Here is a 26,673-nt window from a genome sequence, read left to right as displayed (position 1 = left end):
TACTGTATTTTCTCTTTTAATATATGCAGTTTTCAAACAAATCGTAGTCCGGGTTACAAAGTATTCCTCCGAAAGAAACGCAATTCAAATAAATAAAATCAAATTCTGAAAATTTATAATAATAAATATATTAAAAATGCTCAATTCGAAGGAATAAATAGAAAATTTTAAAACAATTATCTGAAGAGACAATGCAACACAAACAATTAAAATAACAGGATAAAAATTTAAAAATTACCTAAAATAATAACTATGACAAAAAATATATATAAAGGAAACTATATATAAAGAAAACTATTTGAAAAAAATAAACGCGGCACCTTTATTTACGCAGTTCGAATAGGTAAATAGAAAATTTTAAAACAGTTATTCGAAATAAACCATGCAACTTAAACAATTAAAATGGAATTTGGAAAAAAAAAATTACTTAAAATAATAAGTTATAATTAAAAATATAATATAAAGAATATTATTTGGAAAAAAGGAACGATGGTGACTTTTTTTCCTCTCACGGAAAAGAAAACTAGGTTGCCATATATTAAGAAGTTCGCCAAGTGAACTATTCTTGGCGCAAACTGACAAAAAAGTGCCAACATAAATTTGTGAATTTCTCCGTAAATTTCGCTCCAAAATTTACAAAATTTCATATTTAGGCGTAATTTGAGTCGTAGAATCGAAATATGTAAAAAAATTGGTATGTTATTTCAGAAAAAGTCCGATTTTGTGTCAAAATACCTATGTTAGAATAGTGCTATATATAAATCTAATATATATCCTAAGTCGCGCTTTCGAGACATGAAGAACGCAGTTTGAATTTTGTCAATCGGCCCAGTAGATCAGGAGATATAGGACTGTCCCATTTTTTTTTTTTAGCAGTGTACATATTTTGACCTTAAATGCAACAGTAATTACTACAATTACTCATTCATATATTAATAAACAGCCACTATCTAAAGGTTTATTTTAGAAGGTCACTTTTATCTAAAATTAATTGAATTAACTGCATTTTATATAACACGTCTTTTTCTGCATAAAAAATCGAATTCCACAAATAGGAAATTTGCTAATGCTCATGCAAAAGTTCTTTAAATATATGAAAAATTATCATCAAAATTAAACCTGTCGAAAAGTGGTCATGCATGTTAAAAAAAAACAAATGTGAAGCCATTAAAATGCATAGAAGTATTCCATAAAAATCAGCTACATACTAGCAAGCTTCTTTTCTATATAAATAATTTTTTAAAATTTTTTTAAACAAATGGTTTACTCATTTTCAATTCAGAACTCACTATTTTTTTTTTAATTAGATGAAACAGCAACCTTATACTAATAGGAGTATCGCCTTTGCTAGTCTCGTGTTAGCCGAATCTGAAAACAAGGATAATGCTCACAATGCAGAACAAAAATTAGGTTTATATAAATGATGAATGAAATGAAATGAAAAATAAATGCAAGCTTCTTTTGTACCCCCGCCCAAAAAAAATGTAGTAGTAGATTACAAAAAAAAAAAAAAAAAAAAAAAAAAAAAAAAAAAAAAAGGATGCAATCGTACAATCATCAAAGGTAGGAAAAAGCAAGGCCCGAACCCACAATACAAGTCCCTAGTAAGAGCTCTCCTTTCTACTGAGTGTGTTACCTCTGCGCTAACGTATCTTGCGGGTAAGTGTGGTTTTCACACTTCACTTTCAGGAAACGGAAGAAGCATTTGGGCTACTCCTGAAATTGGCGATAATATTTTCTGTAAATATTTTTTCGAAAATACCAACTAAATTATAACATCACTCTTGGTGATGCTCGAATCCAAAATCTTTAACTTAAGAGGCTAACGTTTTATCCACTCAGCAACAATAGCAAACTTAAATTGATGCAGATATATTTTAAGAAAAATTCAAAATCTGGGATTTTGAAATCCATCACTATTTTCTCGCAACAATCTATTGCTTTAGATTATTTTGTAAAAATTATGAACCATATATAATTTATGGTTGATTATTAAGGTTTATTACTGCTAATAAACTTGAGAATTTTCCTTTATGTAATTTATAAAGTCATTTATTCTATTAGCATATGTGTTTTTTTTTTATTACTATCTGAAATTTTTATTAAGATTAGTCCATTTGACTTTTTTTTCATCAAGAAGAATTTTTGAAAGCGCAATCATTTAAAAACCATGGTATAAACTGGATGTTTGAAATGAGATGCCTGAAACTGACGCATCAAGCATCAAAAAGTTGAAGTTACGTTAACTTACGCGGTCTCCGGCCATCCGGCAAATGTCGCCTCTGAAAGTGAACGCAACTTAAGGCATCTTTCCTCTTATGCAGATAGCCCTCATAACTTTGCGATATTCAAATAACCTAACTTTTACTAGTAAGTACACTCCACACAATATTTTATTCTTCATTTTTTTTTAATCAACTGAAACAAGCTCTATTTTACTATATTATATTCCTCCATTTGTTTGGTAGCCATATAATACCATCATTTCAGAATTTTATGGTTTGTTAGCAAAATGCCATCCTAATTAAACTTTTACACTGAAACAAAGTTTTTAATGAAAGAAATATATAATAATCACATGAGGCATCTTAAGGATATGAAAGATGAGATAGAAGTTCCAGTCAAATGTTAACTACCTTCACACTGAACTACTGACTTATGTTAGGTCATGCAGAATGATAAGTCAATATTTTGGTAAATGAGTCCAGATCTATAAAATGGATACAAATGGCATTTACAGAACAATTATTATCAAAAATCAAATTTAGAAAAACACAATTGTTCTTCTGGGTCTGTACTTAACCTCTGGATAATCCGTGGATATCATACAGTCCACGGTTTTAGAAAATAAATATTTGAAATGACATCTATTGAGACATTTAGAAAATAAACGTTTCTTTGACTACAGCAATGTGAGGTTGATTCTGTTTTATTTCACAGCTTAACTGACTATTCCAAAATCTCAGCTTCAACATTACTCAATATTTCTGGAATGAGCTGCTGCATTAATATCATGTCATCCATATACTATGTGTCATGTTATAAAATGAGTAGAAGTAAATTTGTCTCTATTTAGAAGAACATAGAAAATAGTCAGCCTTGAAGTATAATAATTCATAAAATGAAATAAATTTTTTACATTAAAATCTTGCTGTAACCTTAGGAAATTTCAATAAAGGTGCTCAGTTACTTTTGACTACACAAGGTAAATACTTTTCTAAGACAAACAAAATAATTTATAAGTTCAAAAAATGAAAACAACAATTAAAATAAAGAAAAAATACTTCATATTGAACAAGATATCAGAATACACACACACAAAAAAAGAGTGAATAAAAAATTAATTTATGAAAAAATAACAACAATTTTTAATCTGTTTACAAACAGTTAACTAAGCAACAGATATTTTTAAAAATGGCTTACAGAATCAAAAGAAATCTTTGAATCTTCCATATTAAAGATAATAATGCATATACAATTCTAAGTAATTTACCAACCTGAAAATAGAAATCCATGATATCTTTCAAATTTGCTTTTTCAGGGTAACATTTATTTTCCTTCATATAAAATCCTATTGAATAATTTCTGTCAGCAGCTTCTCTCTCGGATAAAAAGCTAAAGGAAAGAAAAAAATATCATATAGAAACTGTTATAAACTAAAACTCTGCACAATAAATTTTGTTTCATTTTATTAGTATTATTTCAAAACACTACCATTACATGAATGCAAAAGATTTGTTCCAAATGCTATAATAAGCTATGTTTCTATAACTTTGAAAAAGATTTCCCATAGTAATAAGCAATACTGTTAAAAATTTATACATTACAAAATAATGTATGTTTCTTATTTTTTACAAGTTGCACATCAGATTTAGATAGATGCTTAAAAAAACAGATCTTGTAATTAACATTAAAACAAACTATGCACATGATATAAATTTTTGTAATGCATGTACATCACTTCTCATTCCAAGAACACTTAAAATCAGTTTTATCTTTTTCAGACCTTTTAACCTGCACTGTTATTCCTAATGCAATCATGATGCAACATAAACTGCTATTTATTAATTTTTTAACAGATTTCTTTAAGATTAGAAATAGAATCCTCTAAATATATATTCTGTACATTTGCTTTAGAAATCTTGAAAATTAAATGAAAGATATGCATTTAAACTCATACACATTCATTCACGGAACAAAAATATATTTATGCTAGTGAAATTGTCATACACCAAAATTAACTTGGAGTTTGAAATTAACCTGTTTACCCAATTATTAGTTATTAACAGAGAATGAGTCTCTCAAAACCGGAATAACGGGGATTTTAAAATGGGTAACAATCTCAGAAATAATATTTTTACACAGAAAGAGAAAGATAATCATACGTAGCATTGTTGAAACCAAGATATTCTCCTCCAGCCATAGCTTTATAGTATTGACATATCTAAGGAGAAAAGTTTTATTTATTATTATTATTCTGAAAAAGAGATTTGAAATTTAATAGAGAAAATATATGAAGTTAAATATGAAACAAAATTTACATTATACTGAATTATTAAATTTTATTTAATCTATAAAGTAATTATTTATTTTGTTGCTCATAATAAATATCAAGATATGTATAAAAAGTGATATATTTCACTGTTTGATTGGCTTATGTACAATCACAAGTTTGCTTTTTGAAAATATACTAATAATACAAAAATTAATTAAGATGGTGGTGTGTATTTTATTACATTTTTAAAGTTATACATGATGTTTTAAAAAATATTTTAGATGTTCTTCTTTCACGACAGCATGAAACTTCAGAACTAGTTTTCTAACTAAGTACGTAAAAAAATGTACAGGATTAGGGTTCAAGAGACAAGGCTGCAATACAATTAACTCCCAACAATTTATTTTATTATGATATACATCTCTGTCATACCTATTTCATTATTCTGTCAAATATGACTCTAACTGGTGGTGGGCAACACCCCACTGAAACTTATTTCTCCATTTAGCACTGCCCTACAATGATGCCACAGTTTGGGTATGGCATCTGGTTTCGGAGGTCAAAAAATTAAAACTGTGATTCACAGTGAAATGTTCAGCATTTCTTAATTCCTCTTTCTTATATCCTTTCCAGCAACCTGAAAATATTATGCTCCACGATGTTTTCCTGAATGGCAGTCATCAATGTTGTAGCACAACGATCGGAAACGGCGACCAGACAATATTCTTTGCTTCACCTGGCATAAACCTTCGAATACCCCGTGTTACAAAAGAACATACCCATTCCCCCCCCCCCCCGTGTGTGTGTTTTTGTGTGTGAAAATACTTTCGTCTGTTTCTACGATTTTGTTGCCTCCACCAATTTTATTTCTTTTACAAGACATAAAACTATTTGCACATAACTCCCTCAAGTAGTTATTCCAATCTACTGTCCTATTATGGCCGATTCCTAACTGAAGTTGTTAAAATTCAATCAACATCAATTCCTGACGCCACAGATAGATAAAACAAATTGCACTGAGGTAAGAAAGATGTGAGCCTTCAAACCATGTTTTGGCTCTTAATTCATTTTTTTTTTTTTCACAGCAAGAACGTATGTAAAAATGCCATATACAAGCTTTGTTTGTGTCAAAAGTTTTTGAGAACAAAGTTAATCGCTAAAAATTATTCCTTCGTCCTGAAGGAATCTTTTGCCAGCCTCTTCGTCATTAGATAATTTCTGAATTGTGTACTCCATCGAGCTAAAAAAATGGTGAAATATGGAAAAAAAAAACAAAAAAACTTTAAATCTCAAACTACGATATTTGGCGTGTTGTTGTAGCAGTGTTTTCTTCATTTTTAACTGATGCCGCTCTAACGGAATAGTACCCAGAAAGTAAATTAGTTACTGCACTTATCAAAAGAAAACATGGAGTAGATAAAGAGGAATGGAAAACATTAAGAGGACGACAGCAACAGAAACAAATACAATTCTATAAATTATATTAGATCCTTCATGTGCACATTAAGAATTGTATTCAAAATTATAACAAATGTTCACTGGAGAACTGCGACCTAAAAAATCTAGTTAAATCCTGATTATAACTAAAAACATAATATAGGGTGGGTAACAATAAAAAATAAAAAAAGAAACAAGGTTAATTTTCATTTATACATATTCCCACAAATATTTAATATTTTATGAATATAGCTATCGCATAAGAATATTCTTGTTAGAACATAACTTGTTGCATCTTTAAAAATTCTTCAGTTTCTAGTCTCCCTAAAGTTTAAATTTCTTTTAAATTATCTGTAAAAAAAAAAAAAAAAAAATTATTATTTAATGATTTTGTTTAAAAAATTTACTTGAAAAAATTTTAGTGGAATTTTTTAGCAACTGATTTTCTACTCAGAAATTTGTCTAAAATTATTATATTATGTTCATAAAACTATTATATGAGTAATCCAACTAAACTACAGCCTCATTGTTTTGAATTTAATCATTTCATAGCTCAAAACAGAAACAAAACATGGCAATGTGAAATATAAAATTAGTAAAGCAACAACTTTATGCTTGGCGCAGATTCAGTCAAGATCTCAACTGATTTTGAGGGCAAACAGGTACAGGTACCTCTTCATCAGGAACAAAGAAATCTGCAAGACTGGAAAGCAGTGGGCACAACAGTCATATTGCAGGGGTGCAATCGCTGCTTTCTGGTCTTGCAGATATCTTTCCTCATGGTCAAGAGGGACCTATTATAGTAATAAGTATCAGTCATTGTTTTTTTTTATTACTTTCTAACTTCATCTACACAGTAGATGATGTATTTTAATTCTTCTATAAATTGGAAAATATTTCTTTGGGAATTTAATAAATGTTCCTTTCGATTTAAATTACTAATTATAATCTCCTATTTCAAGCTTTAATTAAATCAGAATACCATGTTTTTCAAAATAATATTTATTGCAAAATGGGAAGATAGTTTTTGGAAGTTCATATTTAGCCCTGTTCTCAGTGATACTTACTTAACTTCTTTAAACAGAATTTTTAATTTTCCTTCTTTCTCTGTTTCAGATTTAAAAAAAAAATCTGATGTGTACACCACACGACTTCCTTGTACGGAATATTAAATTATACGCATTTTTTCTTGCATTTCATTTAAAATTATAGGATTGAATTAAATCTACTTTGCCGACAGCGCATAAACTACAATAGAATAAATGCATTCTTTAAAATTCACTCTAGTATTTGTTTACCATAGCGACACTCTGGCGCTAGATTTACTTAACAGTATTAATAATTATATAACAGTTAACTTATATAATAATTATATAACAGAAACTAAGTTAATTGTTATATAATCCAATAATTATATAACAGTTAACCCCTTAACTGCCGCGGGCGTATATATACGCCTTGCTCAGCCGATGCGTTAACTGCCCCAGATGTGCAGCCGATGCGTTAACTTTGCGAATAATTTTAGGTGTAGCAGCGCAAAGCAAATGATAGCAGTTTGGAAGGATGTATATATACGCCTGGGGCAGTTAACGCATCGGCTGAGCAAGGCGTATATATACGCCCGCGGCAGTTAAGGGGTTAACTTATATATTTCGTTCATATTATAACTCATAATGCACAAAATTTATATCATTTAAAGAATAGAATTATCTAATCATTACCACATGTTCTATTCAAATCCTGTAATAAAGCTAGAATGATGTATAAAAGAAATTAAGCAAACAAAACAAAAAAGAAGCAGTTTTTCACAGACGATTGAGTATTTCTCTTTAATTAATTCAGTTCTCACTTCGCGAGAAGGCAAAAATACATAAAAACTCAAAATATATATATTAAAAATTACGAAGTAAATCTTGAACACTTATTTCCTCGAAAAAATTCCAGAAAGGATTAAGCATGATTTAATTTGCAATAATAAATAAAGGCGTTATCTTTGTTGTTGCAAAGCTTAGTCTCTCTAGATTGGCAACAAATCTACTATTCTGTTGTTTCAATTATAAACAGATATGTCCGCCATGTTATTTAAAAATTAGGCTTAACAAACTTAAACATCTTTTAAATTGTTGATAATTCTACAAATATTGTTTGCAGATTTCCTAAAGGCATAAAAACCTTAACCGGAAGATAAAAACAACATAATACAATCATTTTTAAAGCAAAAAATGTGCAATTTACAAACATATAATAGTAAAGAAATTGAGATCACTGAGCCAGGTAACAGAGTGGATATATATATATAAATATATTTATATACGTTTGGTGCGGCTGATTGCAACCAAAATACGAGGTGCACATCTACATGTTATAGCAGTCCTATATACAAAATTTCAATGTTCTGAGGCTACACGTTTTTGAGTTATGCGAGATACGTACGTACATACATTTGTACAGACGCCACGAAAAATTCTCTTCAGAATTAATTTTAAAGCAGTTTTATAATTTTTTTTAAGGAAAAGAGTATTTTATTCTGTCCTTACGTACAGATATCATGCAAAAACATCGTTATATTGCATTCGATAGTGGTCAAAATGGATATTTTCGTTGAAATATGCTGCCTGAAACTTTTCACGATTACAATACTTCCTCTTTACTTCGTACAAGGAAGTAAAAAGAAAGAAAGAAAAGAAGAAGAAAGAAAGAAATCTTAATTTTTTTACGTTTTTATGTATACAGTCAAAAGTATTTAATGGGGACGTCTATAATCCGGAATGATCTATAATCCGGACCTCAAAGCAACAAACTTTCTGCGCATGCGTCAATGCATGTGCATACTACGTTTATGCATGCGCATATGCATTTACGTGTGCCCTTAATACGTTTACGCAAGCGCATTTAATGTATAACGGATGGTATAAGCTAAGCTAAAATGATCTAATTACCTATTTCAGTTAATGTTGCAGATTGTGTTGTTCCTTAATCTTCTAATTGGATCCAGCTTATTATTTTTTGCAGACTGTTAGAGCAATTTTATAAAAGTAAGCTAGAACTTTCGATTATGTCAAAAAGAATTTCTGATTCTGGAGCTACCAAAGGATCTACAAAGCGAAAGCAAGTTTCGATGTCCATCAAACAAAACATGGAATTGCTGCAAAAAATGGATAAAGGCATATCCTTTGATTCTCTAACCATTCCGAAATATGTTTATCAATTTCACACTGCTCTGCCACTGGGGGGGGGACGTTGCGGCCCGCTATGAACTGGAAGTTGATCTATCAGCACTATCCTTATCTTCAGGGCAGATGTTTTTATTTTATTCGGCTTATAATTCCTTACTAAATGTAGTATTTCATCTCGATGTACTCCGTCTTTGATATGATTTAAATCAAATTCCTCGTCATTATAAATATCACGAATACAAATCAAATAGTTTTCTGGTTGCAATTTTCTAATTTTGACTATGCGTAATGCATGCTTTACGCATGCGTGCGTTTGAAGAAATGTTTAATAAAGTAAACAAACAAATATTAAGCTTTTTTTTTTTTTTTTGTAAATTTTGATACCCTTTAGGTCATAATTGCTCTTTATTTCAGAAATTACGGTTTCATATTTTTAATTTTATTATTTCTGCATGCCATCTTACCAAATTTAAACCGATGATCTATAATCCGGAATCGCTGAAGTCTTGACGAGTCCAGATTAAAGACTTTTGACTGTACTTATTTTACGTTTTTATGTTACGTTACGTTTATGCTCGATTTTTGTAGCCCACCTTACTATGAACTTAATTACTCAAAAAATTGTTACACAAGACACTGATTTATTCTTATTAGTAATAATTATATTAGAATAATTAGTTGCATTAGAAAACTCTCATCGTCATAGACAATATTTTTCCACTAATAGTAAAAATAATATTTTTATGTTAGCTCTTCTTTATCATAATTACAAAACCATATAATTCTATGCAAGTCAACTTAAACTTTCACTCAAGCAATCTTGCTTAATTATTAAAAAGAAAAAAGAAAACTTCTTCAGTTAGCAAACCAGAATTTCCAGAGAAATTCCATTTTCCTCAATTTCTATAAATTATTTTAATTCCAACTCCCCCCCTATAAAAGTATTTAAAAGTTTCAGTTCATAACTTCTTATTTTGCTCCTTTTCCTTTTTAATTTTATGATTTTCAAAAGACACTACTATGAACCTAAACTGTTTTGCATTTAAAGAAATATTTAAAAAAAAAAAGTTAAAATTATTTCACAATGTTGCTACTTGAAGAAACAGATCTTCATCATAAATTTTCAAAACAACAACCTTGTGCTTGGCATACATTTTAATCAAGACTCTACTCATTTCGACAGCACATAGGTACAGGTCCTCTTCATCAGAAGCAAAGAAATTCGGCACGAAGGTTAAGCCACAGTTGTACTTATATCCAAGAGGAGTAAAGTAATTGAGATTTCTTGTAGTAGAAGTAGTGTAATTTCTTGGAAGAAATAGTAATGAAAATTGAAATATTAAGTAAAAAGAATTTTAATAAATAGAATTAACAGAATTAACTCCTGTTGGGTATATATATATATAAAACCAAGGCTTCCCATTCATTTGCTCCTGATGAACAGGGATCTATAACTGTTCACTCTCAAAATCGAGAGAGTCTTGAATAAAATCTATGCCAAACACAAGTTTTTTTTTTTTTTTTTTTTTTTTTGCTTTGTTAAATTCATACTTTACACTGCCGTGTTTCTCTTCCATTTAGATCTTCATCAGTTGGTCTCAAAATATAGACTAATTTTAAATAGACTTAATTTTGTTATAGTAAATTACTTTTACTTCCTTGTACAAAGTAAAGAAAATTTTGTAATTGCAGAAAATTTTTGGTTTCATATTTCAACAGAAATTTATTTTGACCATACCATGAATATTTTTTTTTTTTTTTTTTTGCATGATATCTGTACAAATGGGTAAAATGAAGGATTCTTCCAAAACAGATTATGGATAATAAAATGGATTCAAAATGTTTTTTTTTTTTTTTTTTTTTTTTTTTTTTTTGTGACTTCTGTACATACACATGTACTTCACATAACTCAAAATGAATAGCCATAGAACACTGAAATTTTGTACACGAGACTGCTATAACATCTAGTTGCACACCTCTCTTTTTCACTGCAATCTGCAGTACCAAAATTATATATTTATATATATATATATATATATAGTATATAACTATATAGTAGATATATAAAATATATAACCCCCCTTTCCTAGTTTAAAAGTCCTTACCTGATCCTAATCGCTGGTCATAAACATATACTTTCAATTACAGAAGTGTTTTAAATTTAAATGTTTTGGCAATTTCAAATTTAAAAAAATAATAATTTGGTTAAATAACAAAATCCAACTTTAAGGAAGTCTTCCGGTTCCTATACTTAGTATATTTGGGTTTTTTACTCATTATGAAAAATAAAAATACAAAAAGTTTGCCTCCCATACAACAAAATTTGACCCAGTTATTTAGTTTCAAAATTTGGAATTTTCGATGTCATTTTCAAAATGCCTCGAGGGATTGGTTAATTACGATGGAATAATTCGAGGAAATAAATTACTGTACCCTTAACATGACTGAATTACAAACACTTTTTATAGTCAAAAGTCATTGATTTTAAAATTTACAGTAAGCTTAATAAAAATAAAAACCAGTCAACAAAAATAAATTCATAAATAAATAAAATTCAAAGAAATTAATGCAATTATGAATAAGTTATTTGTTTAAGCAAGCAATTAAAAAAATCTGTTAAGATTAATTTCACATTTTCAGTTTTAAAAGAAGCTACACTTTCAGTAATATCTCAGAAAAGAATATACATAATATAAACAAATTACAAAGAAGAAAATTTTGTTTCACTTGGCAGCAGAAATATCAACTTCATCAAACCATTTTGCTAAAAAAGATTTGACTAACTTTTGTAAACATTCAAGATATCCTCCAAAACATTTTTGTCCAATATTTATTTGGTTTTTGATGGTAAGACATCTTGGATTTTTATTTCTCTTATTTAAAGAGGAGAACTTGAACTTAACAAATCTATTTTAGTTTACTGAATTCTGAACGCTGGTTATTTTTCCAAATATTCTTATTTTAGTGCTAGAAAATTGCACTTAATTGCTGAATAGCTGAAACTTTAGAGATAAAATATTTTTAGATACAAATAATATATAAGCCCTAAATATATTTACTTACCCAATCAAATTTTTCTGATACCCGCATATCAGGCTAAAAATGAAAAATAATTTTTCATATTGCATGTGAATATGAATAAAACTTGAACATTAGATGTAAATGAAACAAAAAATAATACATGTATAAAAAAAGCACGACTTTTTTTAAAAAATCAAATACTGAATAACATCAGTTATTACAGAAGCACTTATTGGCTCAGTAATAATTGATTAATAAATCCACATTTCTTAATGAAAATTTAAGAAATTTAATTGATGAAACTTAGTTTGGAGGATTTTTCTTGAGATGCTAATGTCTGGAAATTAATTTTGGAGTCAATGAACATAAATATTATATTTTACAGAAGTTCTAGTTTTGTCTCTTATATGTAAAAGGACGTACAGTGTGACATACATAAAGTGTTTAAAGCTGTGTGAAAGAGTAGTTGTTTCCTACTTTTATGAAAGAAATACAGTACACATGGACAGAGAAGAGATTATTTTATATATCTTTTTAATAAAATGCCAAAGGACAAAAAATTCAGTTTACATCCTCCCCCTCCCAAGAAAAAGTACTGACTCATCTAACACTGTAAAATTCCAATTGCATAACATAATGAAATAATAATAATGCATACCTCAACTATGTACAAAAGTAGAGAACATATAACTATAGCACCAGCATTCACCATAGGATTATGTGGTTTCTCTATAGAGAAAGAATACAAAAATAATATTAATTTAATAGTGCAACAAAAAATACATTTTCTGCGCTGAAAGAAATTTTTCAAACCTTTTAACAAAAACTGCAATGCATTCTTAATAAAAATGATTTATTTTTCAAAACTTATAAGAAGATATTAATAAATTAGATTGCATAACACAAAACCATATTTTGCATATGATAAAAAAAAAGAATGTTATCAATTCACCCAAAAATTAATGTATTCTTTCAGAGCACATACTACGAAACTAGCGTACCTTAATTTTCTATGACACTTTTTCAAAAATATGCTAATTCAGTATGAGGAGATACAGTTGCAGTTTTATTTTATTATTCGCTTATGTATGTATCCTTAGTGTATGACGATATGGTTCTTATATTTATATTCAGCTTCACTAAATACACAAATATTACAAAAGTAATGAAAAAAATTGACTTAACTTTTTATTAATATGCACACATTGCTATGAATCCATATGTTGCTGGAGTATTTCTTCCTCTGCATAAATATACTAAATAAAATTTCCAGTATTATCAAAGCTTATGCAACATTATGGGCCCTTGGGCAAACAAACACACTAGGGCCTCCTCTGACAATCACTAACCTAATAATGGCAAGCCAAATGATATACGCAGATCAGTATGGGGGCACTTATGCTTGTGAAACCCCACAGGCCGACACACCCAAGCGGCCTTGGATCTGGATCTTGCAACGAATGAGATGTAAGATCAGGTCTGTACAATGGATGAAACTAGTGTACAGACCAGTTTGTTAATACAGTCACAAAAGTATTTAATCCGGACTCGTCAGAACTTCGGCGATTCCGGATTATCGGTTTTTCCAGATTATAGATCATCAGTTTAAATCTGGTAAGATGGGATGCAGAAATTACAAAATTAAAAATATGAAACCATAATTTATGAAATAAAATAACTCTAAAGGGCATCAAAATTTACAAAAGAAACTTAATATTTATTTGTTTACTTTATTAAAAATTTCTTTTAAAGTGCGCATGCATAAAGCATACATTACGCATAGTCGAAATTAGAAAATTGCAACCAGAAAACTATTTGATGTGTATTTGTGATATTTATAATGACGAGAAATTTGATTTAAATCATATCAAAGACGGAGTACATTGAGATGAAATACTACATTTAGTAAGGAATTATAAGCTGAATAAAATAAAAACATCTGCCCTGAAGATAAGGATAGTGCTGACAGATCAACTTCCAGTTCATTGCGCGTCGCGACCTTTTAAAAGATTATAAAATAAGAAGATTATAAGATTTTGTTATAAAAGATAGCAATGGCAACTATGATTGTACAGGGTGTTTCCACATTTTTAGCTCAATAAAGAATTTTTAAAAAAGCAAATATTTTGAAATAAAAAATTTCTGGCAACAGCTTATTATTTGAAATGAGAAATATCATCTGCTATTTTTTTATTTATTCTTCTTTTAAAATGTCGCATGTAAACAAGCTGTGGATTAAAGGATATGTTTCTGTGCGTTTCAAAGAGAAATATTCCTAGTCCATAATTTGAAAACATCGTGAAACGCACAATATTAAAATTTCAGAGTGCAAAATAAGCAATGTTATTAATCAGAAAGAGAAAAACTATCAGTCATTATTTTCACACAGAAAGAAGACTCCAAACAAATACCTGAAAAAGGTACGTACTGTGTGTAATCATTCTAAAGTTAAATCATTGGTAGCAAGAGAAAATTCGTTGATGCAGAAACCAGCTGATAAGTCTTCAAATACATCTGTAGCAATAACACATAAAATAATGAATCAAGATTTATAATTAATAAAAGCTAAAAAACATAATATTCACCAGCTTTTGCCAAGGAATGTGGCTCAATGCATAACAATTTGGAGAATTCTGCGTGAAAACTTTTATCAGGAGATAAACGAAAATCCCCTGATATTTCACCTATGGACTATTGCACCTTTGATGTCTTGAAAAGATCTCTTTCTAACCACAAACCTACCACTGATGGTTTCTGGAACATAGTGGTAGAGGAATGGATAATAATATCCATGGAAATTTTATTAAAAGTCCTTCTGTCACAGAAATCATGATGCAGACTTACAGTCCAGACAAAAAAAAAAAAAAAAAAAAAAGAGAGAGAGAGAGAGAGAGAGAAAGAAAGAGGCTGTCAAGTCGAACACTTTCTTTCTGTCTTTGATTTCTAATATAGTCAAATCTGCTCTTAAAATTATAGGACAGCTATGTATGAATAACTATAACTCAGTTAAAAATTAATTATAAATATAATTTAACTATAGCAACACGACTCTTTATCTGATTATTATTATTTTATAAGCATGCATGCACAAGTTTTCTAATCTAAGATTCCATGTTTTGAAATAATGCAAAGTATTTTGAAGCATTTTTCAGAAAAGATATCAATGATTTAGAATGCATTAATGACTTTTATATATATATATAAAAGTACCTCGGTATATGTCATTAATGCATTCTAAATCATTGGATATATACAAAATTACTCATCCAATGAGAAATAAAGGAAAATTAATTAATCCAGTCTTAGGCAAAAATCCTACTGTTACTATTATACCACTATTTAATACTAAAATATTAATGCAGTGAGAGAAATATATTGCATAAATGTTTTTCTGCTGTCCAGATCAAAAACAATTTTTCAGCATGTTCTAACATCTCTGATCTTTGTTTGTTAATTGGTTTTGCTACCCTTCACAATGTTAGTTAATTTAACAGCTTTATTTTTCAAAATCATACACACCATCATATTCAACAACAAATCTCAGATATGCATGCCATCTTCATAGTTTTCTACAATCTCTTTTTTCACCTCCATGGAAATTCTAACAATTTGCCTTGTTGTTCGACTTTTCTCATTAACTTTCCTAAAATTCATTGATAATGCTTATGGGCAGTTTAGCATTTTCTTGAAAAAAGTAAACAAGTGTGCTGTGTTCAGTCATGACTCATCAAACTCAAATCATATTACAACAAACATAAAAAAATTGCTGGATTGTTTGAATGTGTCTATTATAGAATAAGTGATATCTTTAATTACTAAAAAATAATTCTGCATAATAACTACCAAAGAATTCATACTTAAAATACAAGAATGCAGAAATAAATCTACTTACTATTATAATCTAAAACAAGCTCGTTGAACATTCTTCCACTTGGTTCCTGCCCAACATACTGATGAACAATATCTGAACCCAGCTCTGTTAAAGCAATGGCATAATTCATGGGTTTACCAGATGACTGAATAGTAAAAGGAATTTCAGTATCACCTATAGAACACCTAGGATTAAAAAAAAAATAGTTGATAAAATAAAAACATAATAATCTAGTGAATACTTATATATATGAAAGCAATATATGAGACAATTTGGCAGATTATTTGCACCCCCACAGAAACGTTAGAAAGAAATAATCACTACAGAAAGCAGTCATGATGTCATCAAAAAGTATTTACATGACAACCCACCTATGCACATAGCATATGCTTGTTTTGACCATTGCTCAATGCTATGTTTATGCAATTCCTGACTTTTTTTTAAACAGGAAACAGATTATTGTGTTCATTAAACAAGAGTGCAAAAGAGAAGAATTTTTCGAATAAGATATATGCTTTATTAACAATATTTCTTGCATTTTCAATTTTATTAATTGATTTTGTATGGAATTTTTAGCATGCTACAATTCTGAAAATGGCTGTTGCCCTCCGCACGTTAGCTCGACAAAAAATTAATTGCCAACAAATTCATGACTTTTTAGTGGAGATGCAGAAAAACACAACATACTCTTTTAAATTATAATTCTTTGTGTAAAAGTAAATATATATACTGCATTACATGAAGCATAATTTGATTGCACATTGAAAGATACAAGTACTACCAGAATGAAATTACACAATGCAAGCAATCACATAATTATTAGTTCAAAGGAGCAATTCTGCCATTTTACATCCATACCTTTTCTTTTAGCATTTATTGCTTACTTTTTAGCATGAGTTTACTGTAGATTATGAAAATTCAAATTCAACTCAGATTAATAAGAAAAATTATCCTGAAAATTATTAGGTATGAGAGAATGGATATCTTTTATAACACTTAGTAAAAATTAAAAATGGAGAACTTCAAAGATCTATTGGGAAACCAAGAAATGTAATGAAAACCACATTTCCCAGAAAAGTTGCCAGCTACAACTAAGTCATTTTGGATATTTATCTCATAAAAGGGCACTTTTTTGTTAACAGGGCACCAGTCACAAATGTGCGCCAAAGCACTAAATGCAGTACCCTATTTACAGCATGTCGTGAACAGCTGTACAATGATAGCATACATAATATTTAATGTGCACAATTCTGAAGCTGTGCACAATGTTCACTTATCAATATCTCTGGCAGTCTGTTTCCACATAAAAAACACATAAGAGAACTGTACAAATTCAGCATTGCAAATATCCATGGCATTGAACACATTAAACATTATATATATTAAATTTATTTATATAATAGCTATTCTTTTTAAAACTATATATTTTGCTGCTATCTAGTTAGATTTCATGCCAACATTTATGTTGGTACAAAATACCTAAAAAAGTGTGTTAAGCATAAAACTTACTGCACACTACTCATTATTAATACATGAGATAAAATACATATAATTTCAGAGTTTTTGATTTAAAAATTTACTAAGATATTTAAAATCTTACACATACCTCTGGCCATCAACTGTGCATATACTAACTCCCCAATAATCTGGATTGTACTTGGCTAGTTGAGGAATGTATGAAGCCACCTGATGAATACAAAAAATTACTTACGTTGTTCTTTAAGAAAAAGAGGAATGCTATTTTTTTTTACTTTAACAGATACTATCTCTATAACATAATGAAACCTATTTGCACAATTTAGTTTTGCAGTTAAAAAAGTTAATCAGACTGCTTGAGTGTGACAACAGTATCATATAAGTCTTCATTTTTGACATGAATGGCATCATTAACTTTTCAATAAGACCCATAAACTGAATGAAATAAATTAGATTTTGATGTCAAACAACAAAAACATTATAAATGACAAATAACAAAGATAACTTCAAAATGCTTCAACTCAGCAAAAACAAAGTTTCATTTTATATCTAAACTAACAATGATATACTTTTAAAATATTGTCAGTTTATTGAATTAAGAAATTAGACTGCACAATTCCTTCAAACTGGTTTGATGCAGCATGAAGAGACTTGAGTAAAACATAAACTCACTCACTTTTCCTCCTGTATTAACTTTGCATTTCCAATAAAAATCTTCAATGCATTTAACAAAATCTGGAAAATCTTGAATTACAAAATGATTTCGGAAAGCTCTGCTTATGAGGACAATGTTTTCTTTTATTACTCTGTACAGGAAATTGGAAAAGAAAAATAGATAAATTATTTTTATTTAATGCTTTGCACAAAAAGACAAATGCACAAAAACAGTTTGCAAAATGATATTTAAATCCTGAAATGTGATAAGAATTATCCAGTTACAATCCAGCAGTTCAAAAATTTAAAAAAAGGGGGGTACTTCTTTGTACAGCAGCACCCAAGATTGAATCACCAATCAATCAAGATATCTTACTATTAATCTGGCTGTGTTGTTATACCTTGCCACGTGATCATATATTAGCACCTGTTGCATGTTCTTATACCTCGCTACATAATCATATATTAGCACCATATTGCATTTTTGCTCTCACGTGTTCTTATATTATTCATTTTTGATGAAGTTTTCGAATTTGCATTGTTTATTTAAAAATGTATTCATTGCTTTTTGTGTGAATATGACATTAACAATTTTTAATTTAAATTCAAGAAAGAGGTCTTTTTCCTGACGAGTGAGTATGCGAGCATGGCCAAAATGTGAAACTTTATGTTAATCATGAAACCATTTGGAGGTGCAATGTTAAAAATTGCAAAAAGAAGGCCCTGTATTAGAAATTTGTTCAACGGTTTCAGAATATCACTTGTAACTGCTATTAGGTTTATATATTCTTGGGCAGAGGAGTTGACGTCCATGAAATGGTGCAACAAACAACTTAATATGTGTGAAAGTCTGCAGTTGGCTGGAACAATTATATGCAATAAAATAATAATAAAAAAATAAGAATAGGGATTCTTAAAAACATTCTTAGGAAACATTATTATTATTGCTATTATCACATATTTTAGACCAAAGGGATAATTTTCCCAGAAAGACTATTAATTTCGTGTTGGCATTTTGCGATGGTTCACTATAAATAGCATTTCACTTTTCAAATTGTTGCCATCAAATATTAAAGCTCTGCTTTATATTTAAAGAAATTAAATACAAAGAATCTGCATGAATGTATGCATATTTCTTGCACTGTGAAAAACAACGGTACCTAGAGACATCAAATTTTGTAAAACGTAGTCTTCCATTTGAATATAGGCATCTGGATGCCGAAATTTGGAATCTGGAATTTGTTTTATTATCTATTTCTTATTTTGTAAAACTTTAATGAATTTTTGATTAACAAACTAAATGATTTCAAAGCGAGCAATGACACTGTTTGGGGGAGAAAAAAATATCTTCAGCAAGCAAGACAGTGCACTGGAAATTCCAACCATATGCTCTTTTTAAATTACTTTATGATACTGCTGTTGAATTGAATTTTATGGTTTAATTGCAAAGAACATGATATTTAATAAATAACGGTAGCACACAAAAAGTTCAAACAATGCCCCTTTAGGCATAATATAAAATTTTCAGATAATTTTTTTGTCTTGTTTATTTTTACATTTTTGCTTCACAAGCTTGGCGAAATTTTAGTTGAGATCTCGGGGCAAATCTAAAATCACCAAATATGATAGGGGGCCGCTATAACAAAGAAGTACCAAAATTAATTTTCTAACAGGCTAATCTCAGACATCTTTTTAACAAGGTGACTTAGTTTCTAGAAGGAGCTTTTTTCTTCTATAAAGACATTAAAACTATTTTATGTTCCAACATGCACCTAATTACCTGAGACTGAATAGGAAACTTCAGTAATATTTAACAGCTAATAACCAATCATGCAAATTTGATTCACTTCATCTATGCACCAAAATTTTTTAATTAAAAAAGGAACTTGTGACAAATATGAAACAATAAAAGTATGTAATAGTTATGAAAATTCAGAAAAGATACACACTTTTTAAAACTTTCTCTGTCCAAACTTATTGCATCAGGAGATCCCATATCACGACGCTCCTTGTGTATAGCTCTTAGTTTTGTCATCATTTCTTTCAAACGAGGATCACTCTTCCTCAACCCGGTTTCAGAAAGAGCCTAGAAATTACAAATAAAAAATGTTTCACTTCAGTTTTGCATTTTTCAAGACTGCTGTTAAAAAGCAACTGTTGTATTCTTGAACAATTACTAATACAGTCAAAAGTCTTTAATCCGGACTCGTCGGTACTTCGGCGATTCTGAATTATCGATTTTTCCGGATTATAGATCATCAGTTTAAATCTGGTAAGATGGCATGCAGAAATTATAAAATTAAAAATATGAAACCTTAATTTATGAAATAAAGAACAATTATGATCTAAAGGGTATCAAAAAAAAAAAAAAAAAAAACTTAATATTTATTTGTTTATTTTATTAAACATTTCTTTCAATGTTAGTTGTTTAAGTTACTTCATTTTATATGATAATACTTTCTCTTTAATTCTATAAACAGACATAATTTCTTGTTCAGTTACAAAGTAACACTGTTCAAGGTCCTATATTTGCTGTGTCGAGAATACCGATTAATTTGCCAAACGAAATTTTTTTGTTTTCAATAACCTCTGTATCACTTTCTTCACTATCGGAAGTAAATTATAATGACGAGGAATTTGATTTAAATCATATCAAAGATGGAGTACATCAAGATGAAATACTACATTTAGTAAGGAATTATACACCAAATAAAATAAAAACATCTGCCCTGAAGGTAAGGATAGTGCTGACAGATCAACTTCCAATTCATTGCGCACCGCGACGTTTCTCCACCCTGCAAAGCAGCGTGAAATTGATAAACAAATTTCGGAATGGTTAGAGAAACAAAGGATATGCCTTTTATCCATTTTTTGCAGCAATTCCACTTTTTGTTTGAAGGACATCAAAACATACTTTAGCTTTGTAAATCCTTTGGCAGCTTCAGCATCAGAAATTCTATTTCACATAATCGAAAGTTCAAGCTTACTTTTATAAAATTCCTCTAACAGTCTGCAAAAAATAATAAGCAGGATCCAATTCGAAGATTAAGCCAGATCCAATTCGAAGATTAAGGAACGACGCAATCTGCAACATTAACTGAAATAGATAATTTTAACTTAGCTTACACCGTCCATTATACATTAAATCTGCAGGCGTAAACGTATTATGTGCATGTGCACATGCATATGCGCATTGTAAAAGTATTATGTGCATGCATGAATGCATTATGCATTGACGCATGCGCAGAAAGTTTGTAGCTTTGAGGTCCAGATTATAGATCATTCTGCATTATGGGTGTCCGGATTAACGACTTTTTTGTACGACTTTTTTGTACTTGCTTATCATCCACATCCCCACCAAAAGTTCTGAAATTGTTGATGACTTTAGAGAGTATTTACAAATTAGCTGGCAACTTTTGAGAGAATTTATTTGGATGGCTTTACCTTTATTTCAAGGATGCATAAAGTGCTAACTATTTTTTTACAATTTTCTGGTTCCATACAAGACATACATATTTCTCTTTTTTGCAGAATTGCAATCTCTATGCAGATGGCAAACTGTTTCTGCTTAAAAAAAAAAAAAAAAAAAAAAAAAAAAAAAAACTACATAGACCTGCATTAGTTTGGCATCAAAACCTGCTATCAGAAGAAAGAGCATGACATTTCTATGCAAGCTAAGTTTGAGATTTTGCCAAACACGCCAAAAAACTGCAGGATGCATCCCACCACTATCCTAAAGCACAGAAAATTCCCATAAGGGGGGATCATAATTTGCAGTCACATAAGCAAATATATCTGGAGAAGTCGAAAGCCATAGGGGGCATGCATATCTGGGTTGCCACATAAATACTTTTTGGTGACATTAGGGCATATCACATAAACACATGGCAACTCATCAATATTTTTAATGGATTTTTGTGGGAATGCAGATAATTAGACTGTACCAAAAGAATCATCATATTCGCACAATTTGGCAGATATCAGATGAGGAATAATAATGGTAAAATTCCTGCAAGATAAAAGCATCAATATTGAAAACCTTTTGCTCAGAAAACTACAAAATGAAATTATAATTTATTAGTACCAAAATACTGAAATGATATTGTGATGAAAAATTGTGCCATGAGAAGTAAGGCTTGCAGAGCAGATGCTAATTTGAAAGTTTATGCATTCCTCTTCCAATTCCTCTCCTCTGATGAAGTCTGTGAACTGCAAAAGAAGCAATTATCTAATGGAGTATTCATTTGTGTTTTTGATTGTAAATGCCTGTAGATATTATGTATTCTTTTCACGAATTGTTAATATTGAAATTCGTATTTCAGGTTAGATTTTACATCAACATTTCCATTTAGCAGCAAATCAAAATATACTATGCCATCTACATATTTTCTCCTCTAATATTGATAAAACAACAAACATTCAACAAACATCAACATTTCCATTTAGCAGCAAATCAAAATATACTATGCCATCTACATATTTTCTCCTCTAATATTGATAAAACAACAAACATTCAACAAACAGCACTAACAAGGAGAAAAATAGAAAGCACATTTTAGATTCCATTTCTAGTTAAAATCTAATTAAAATGAAACTTTCTTCAAAAGCCGGTGCTTCATTTTATAATATACTTTAAAATCAACTTTTGTGAGAAAACATATAATAATTTTAATAAGATATAAAGTTCATATGTTAAACTAACCAGTTATTGTGATTTTGATCTTTACTGTAATTTCATCTTTTTGGATTCTACACCAGAATGCAAATAAATATGTAGCATGTTTTAAGCTGAGGGCTTTTGAATCTTAGAAAATTTCTGACCCTCATGTAGCACTGTTAGAATTCTGCCGATTCTAGCTAAATGAAATTATCTCGCCTTTGCATTCTCTCGCAGCCAATATTTTACACTTCTATGCCAGTAAATTATTTGAGCAAGCTTGCAGGTTAGTTACTTAACTGTGCTGTCTTAGACTATTAAGCAACATTTAAATTTATTTGACTGCTATTACTTAATTTGCATTGGTACAAATGATGGTTATCTGTAGCATGTCCTGCTCTATTTTCTTAACAGTTTACTTCAATAAAATGCTTGTTTAAACCTTTCCAAGTCTCTTTTATACTATTTCAGACATACTTGTCTAGTACGACTGTAGGATTAAAAGTTCACATATGAGACCAAGTATGACTCTGAAGATTGGAATGTAAGTATCATATTCATTTAAGAAAACTAATATTAAAACTCCCAAAATTTAAGAAATGACTTTATGAACACAAATTTTTATCCAAATATGATAATATACTCACATAATTTTAAATATCTGTTTAATTACACAATTATACTAAATTTCTAGCTCCATTTAAAAATATTAACCTTGATTCATTGTCTCATTTAAAAAGTAAAACTTACAGCAAGGAATTTCCCAACTGAGACTTTACCATCAGGTTCTTTAAACATATCGAATAAAATGTCATCCACATTTTTTTCAGTGATAGCAGGACTTTCGCTATAAAAAAAAAAAAAAAAAAAAAAAAAAAAGATCAAGGACACTTTATATATATATATATATATATATATAAACAAACAAAACTAAAGGCTTTTATAAAATTACACAAAACAATTAAAATATTACTTAAAAGTTATATATAATATATATATTCAGATATAATTTCATTTCAGTCCATACCAGTTGCTTCAACATTGTAAAAAAGGCCTTTTATTATAAGATTAAAATGCAGAGTACCTCCTCCCATAGCTTGCCAGTAACCAACAGTTTATTCAAAAACACTTTTCATTTTATTACTTTTTACTGTTCTTATAGACAAAAAAAGTATTTATGAATAAACTACTAATAACTATCAAACTAGGGTGACGAACTAAGGGGAAAATACAAAGGGAAAATGGTATGTGTTATAAACAAGCAGTGTAATCAAATGAAAGATAATTTCATGAATGTAAAATTTAAAACTATGCAAAAATGCAATGATTTTGATGAACCTCTATTAATTTTGAAGACAATTAGCTAGCAAAAAAATCTTTGCTCCTGAAGAAGGGGGAAACTGCATCTGATCACTCTTAAAACTGACAGAGTTTCATTCAAAATCTACATCAAACTGAAGCTGCATTCTCATATAGTCCATGAAAATAACTTTAAAATATTTAATGCTGTTAATGGCTTAATTTGAAACACAGAAAAAAAAAATCTTAGGGGTACAAGGCACACAGTAATACCAGTTGACAACAGAAATGTTCAAGGATATAAAAAACTCAATGACAGTTAATGGATTTTTGCCCACTTATGTTACAGACTAAACATGTAAAAGAAAGGGGAAAGAAAAAATAATAACTTCCTTAAGTGGTTAATAATGATCAACAATAAATGTTATTGAATATAACTTGAATTTAATTTGATAATATTAAAACAGGTATCATTCATTGAATTCATAAATAAATTAAAATGTGAATTACTCACAAAATATTAATAAACATCATAATGTATAAATGGTCAGATTACTGTCAGAGCGTACTTCAATGTTAGTTTCATTTAATAAAGATGAAGCATTCAATCATATTTAAATGTAAACAAAGCAAAAGACATACTATATTATGAAATAGAAAAACACTGCTGCTTAAAACACCAATTTTAACTATTTTTACATCTGTCATTAATATTTTAGTTATTCACAAGAAATTTACTTCAAGTACATTTTAAAATTCCAGCTCATTATTTAATTTTAAAAATGGCATTTTACGAATTAAGTAAAATTTAACTGTAAATCAAATCAAAGAATAAGAAGCATACTATAGTTTTTTAACTAAATATAATTATACATACAATCAAAAATTATATTATTATGATAAATGCAAATACTTCTCTTTTATAAATACTAGTCGGAAACAAAGTATCACAATTAAAAATATAAAATATTAATATGTTTGTAATAAAAAAAAAATTATAAAAGACTAAATAATCTACCTTACTCAAGACTTTGCAAGAAGACAGAGCTCGGCAAAATTCAATTATATAAGGAACATAGTAAATAAAAACAAATACGAGCGGAATATCGCTGCCCATTTTATTATTTGCAAGTGTGAGAAATTTGTATAGGTGATTATTGTGGTTTCTAAATTCTCACTGGGATAAAATACATTTTTGAAGCAACAACAAAAGTAAATTTCTACCTCAGACTAATTAAAATACATTTTTTGAAGCAATAACAAAAGTAAATTTCTACCTCAGACTAATATTGTTTCTTTGCTTCAACTTTGCATCCTTATTTGCTTGCAAAAATTCCTCCGCAGGCATGAATACACGATTGGTGTACGAGAAACACTGTTTAGTAATGTGGATACCACGGCACAAAAATAAATCATTATAAATATATGATTGGAAAACTGGTCTTGAATATTTCCGTCGTGAAATGCGTATGTAACCATTTTTCTTGAAATTGGTTTGGATACCATTAAGTATTCTTTTGACACCAAGAAACTGTAAACAACTCCGACAAGAGAGCATTAAAGAGCTTTTCTTTACCGAAATACGTCGCCGATTACTTTCCAAAATATTAAAAAAAAAACTGATATTATTGTAGAATTTCACAAAAATTTTAAGTAAAAAGTTATCTTATAACCTAGAAACAATATTTTAATGATTAACAGTAAATTGTTATATTTATTTTATTATTATGCCCAATTATTTCGCCGGGTCAGTAAAGTTCTCTTTCCTGCGTTACTTTAGAACGCCGCAAATAAGAGTTGAAGTGTATAATGTAACCTCCTGCATTTTTCGAAAACGATTTTCTAAAATAAAAGAACTAATTTACTTAAAAACGGAATTAATTCTGACAAATAAGGAATTATTAAACAAAATTTAAGCTTAAAATTAATACGTCAAATCAATTAAATATTGGATAACCTGTCCATTACGGGTACAATAGCGCCACCACAATTGACTTCATCATGTCTAACAGATGCAATATTTCTGTAATCCCAGTCCTCTCTTCCGACCACAACATCATTGTATTTGAAATCCCCATTAATAAATACATTTATAACAGATATAAACAGTACGCCTTTATGGATCTTCAGTTGGTACAATATAACACAATGCAAATGAATTCTTACTATAAAATAAAAAGATTACCATATTAACATCAAATACAGTTTTTTTTTCACCAGCTCAGTCAAAAATCTCATCTTCTATATTTTAATAAACAAATCGAATTCTAAAGATAAAAACTATTGCTAAAAACGATAATAAAATAATATGCAAAGTAAACATTTATAATTATTAAAGTATTATGAGTACTAAAATATTGTGAGCTACTTTCAAACTAATTATTTATATTTTATGCCGTTACACTTTCCCCTCGCTTGACAGAAGTATAGGAATTACAAATTGGATCAAATACTCAAAAATTCTGAATAACTCCATACAAGGAAACCCATGCATCAACAGCAAAGAAGAATTAGAACAAGAAATCTCAAAATTTACTAACAGCATCAATTCTGCTTTAAGGGAAGCCACCAATACTTTTTACGTGAA

At 29.2% G+C, this 26,673-nt stretch overlaps 1 protein-coding gene across 2 annotated transcripts in view; it reads right to left on the bottom strand.

Moving 5' to 3' along the window:
- GLS (glutaminase) overlaps positions 1-25,858 on the bottom strand; it is a 66,589-nt gene extending 40,731 nt beyond the window's left edge. For both annotated transcript variants that reach the window (XR_015042694.1, XM_035363885.2), the window contains exons 1-10: positions 25,364-25,858; positions 23,538-23,634; positions 20,080-20,216; positions 18,153-18,282; positions 17,607-17,686; positions 16,022-16,185; positions 12,788-12,858; positions 12,172-12,204; positions 4,386-4,444; positions 3,498-3,615 (exon numbers count right to left, since the gene is read on the bottom strand). Coding sequence is in view for 1 of the 2 variants with exons in the window: in XM_035363885.2 (XP_035219776.1) it covers positions 3,498-3,615; positions 4,386-4,444; positions 12,172-12,204; positions 12,788-12,858; positions 16,022-16,185; positions 17,607-17,686; positions 18,153-18,282; positions 20,080-20,216; positions 23,538-23,634; positions 25,364-25,644 (1,170 nt within the window). In the remaining variant the exon portion in view is untranslated. The remainder of the gene's footprint in view (positions 1-3,497; positions 3,616-4,385; positions 4,445-12,171; positions 12,205-12,787; positions 12,859-16,021; positions 16,186-17,606; positions 17,687-18,152; positions 18,283-20,079; positions 20,217-23,537; positions 23,635-25,363) is intronic.
- Between the last annotated feature and the right edge of the window lie 815 nt (positions 25,859-26,673).

This window comes from Stegodyphus dumicola, chromosome 1 (genome assembly GCF_044657685.1).
Source record: "Stegodyphus dumicola isolate Sdum_Otavi_A_Nest chromosome 1, ASM4465768v1".
In the NCBI taxonomy this organism is placed as follows: Eukaryota; Metazoa; Arthropoda; class Arachnida; order Araneae; family Eresidae; genus Stegodyphus; species Stegodyphus dumicola.
The sequence above is the reverse complement of the archived record's forward strand: the minus strand, read 5'-3'. Positions and strand labels throughout refer to the sequence as shown.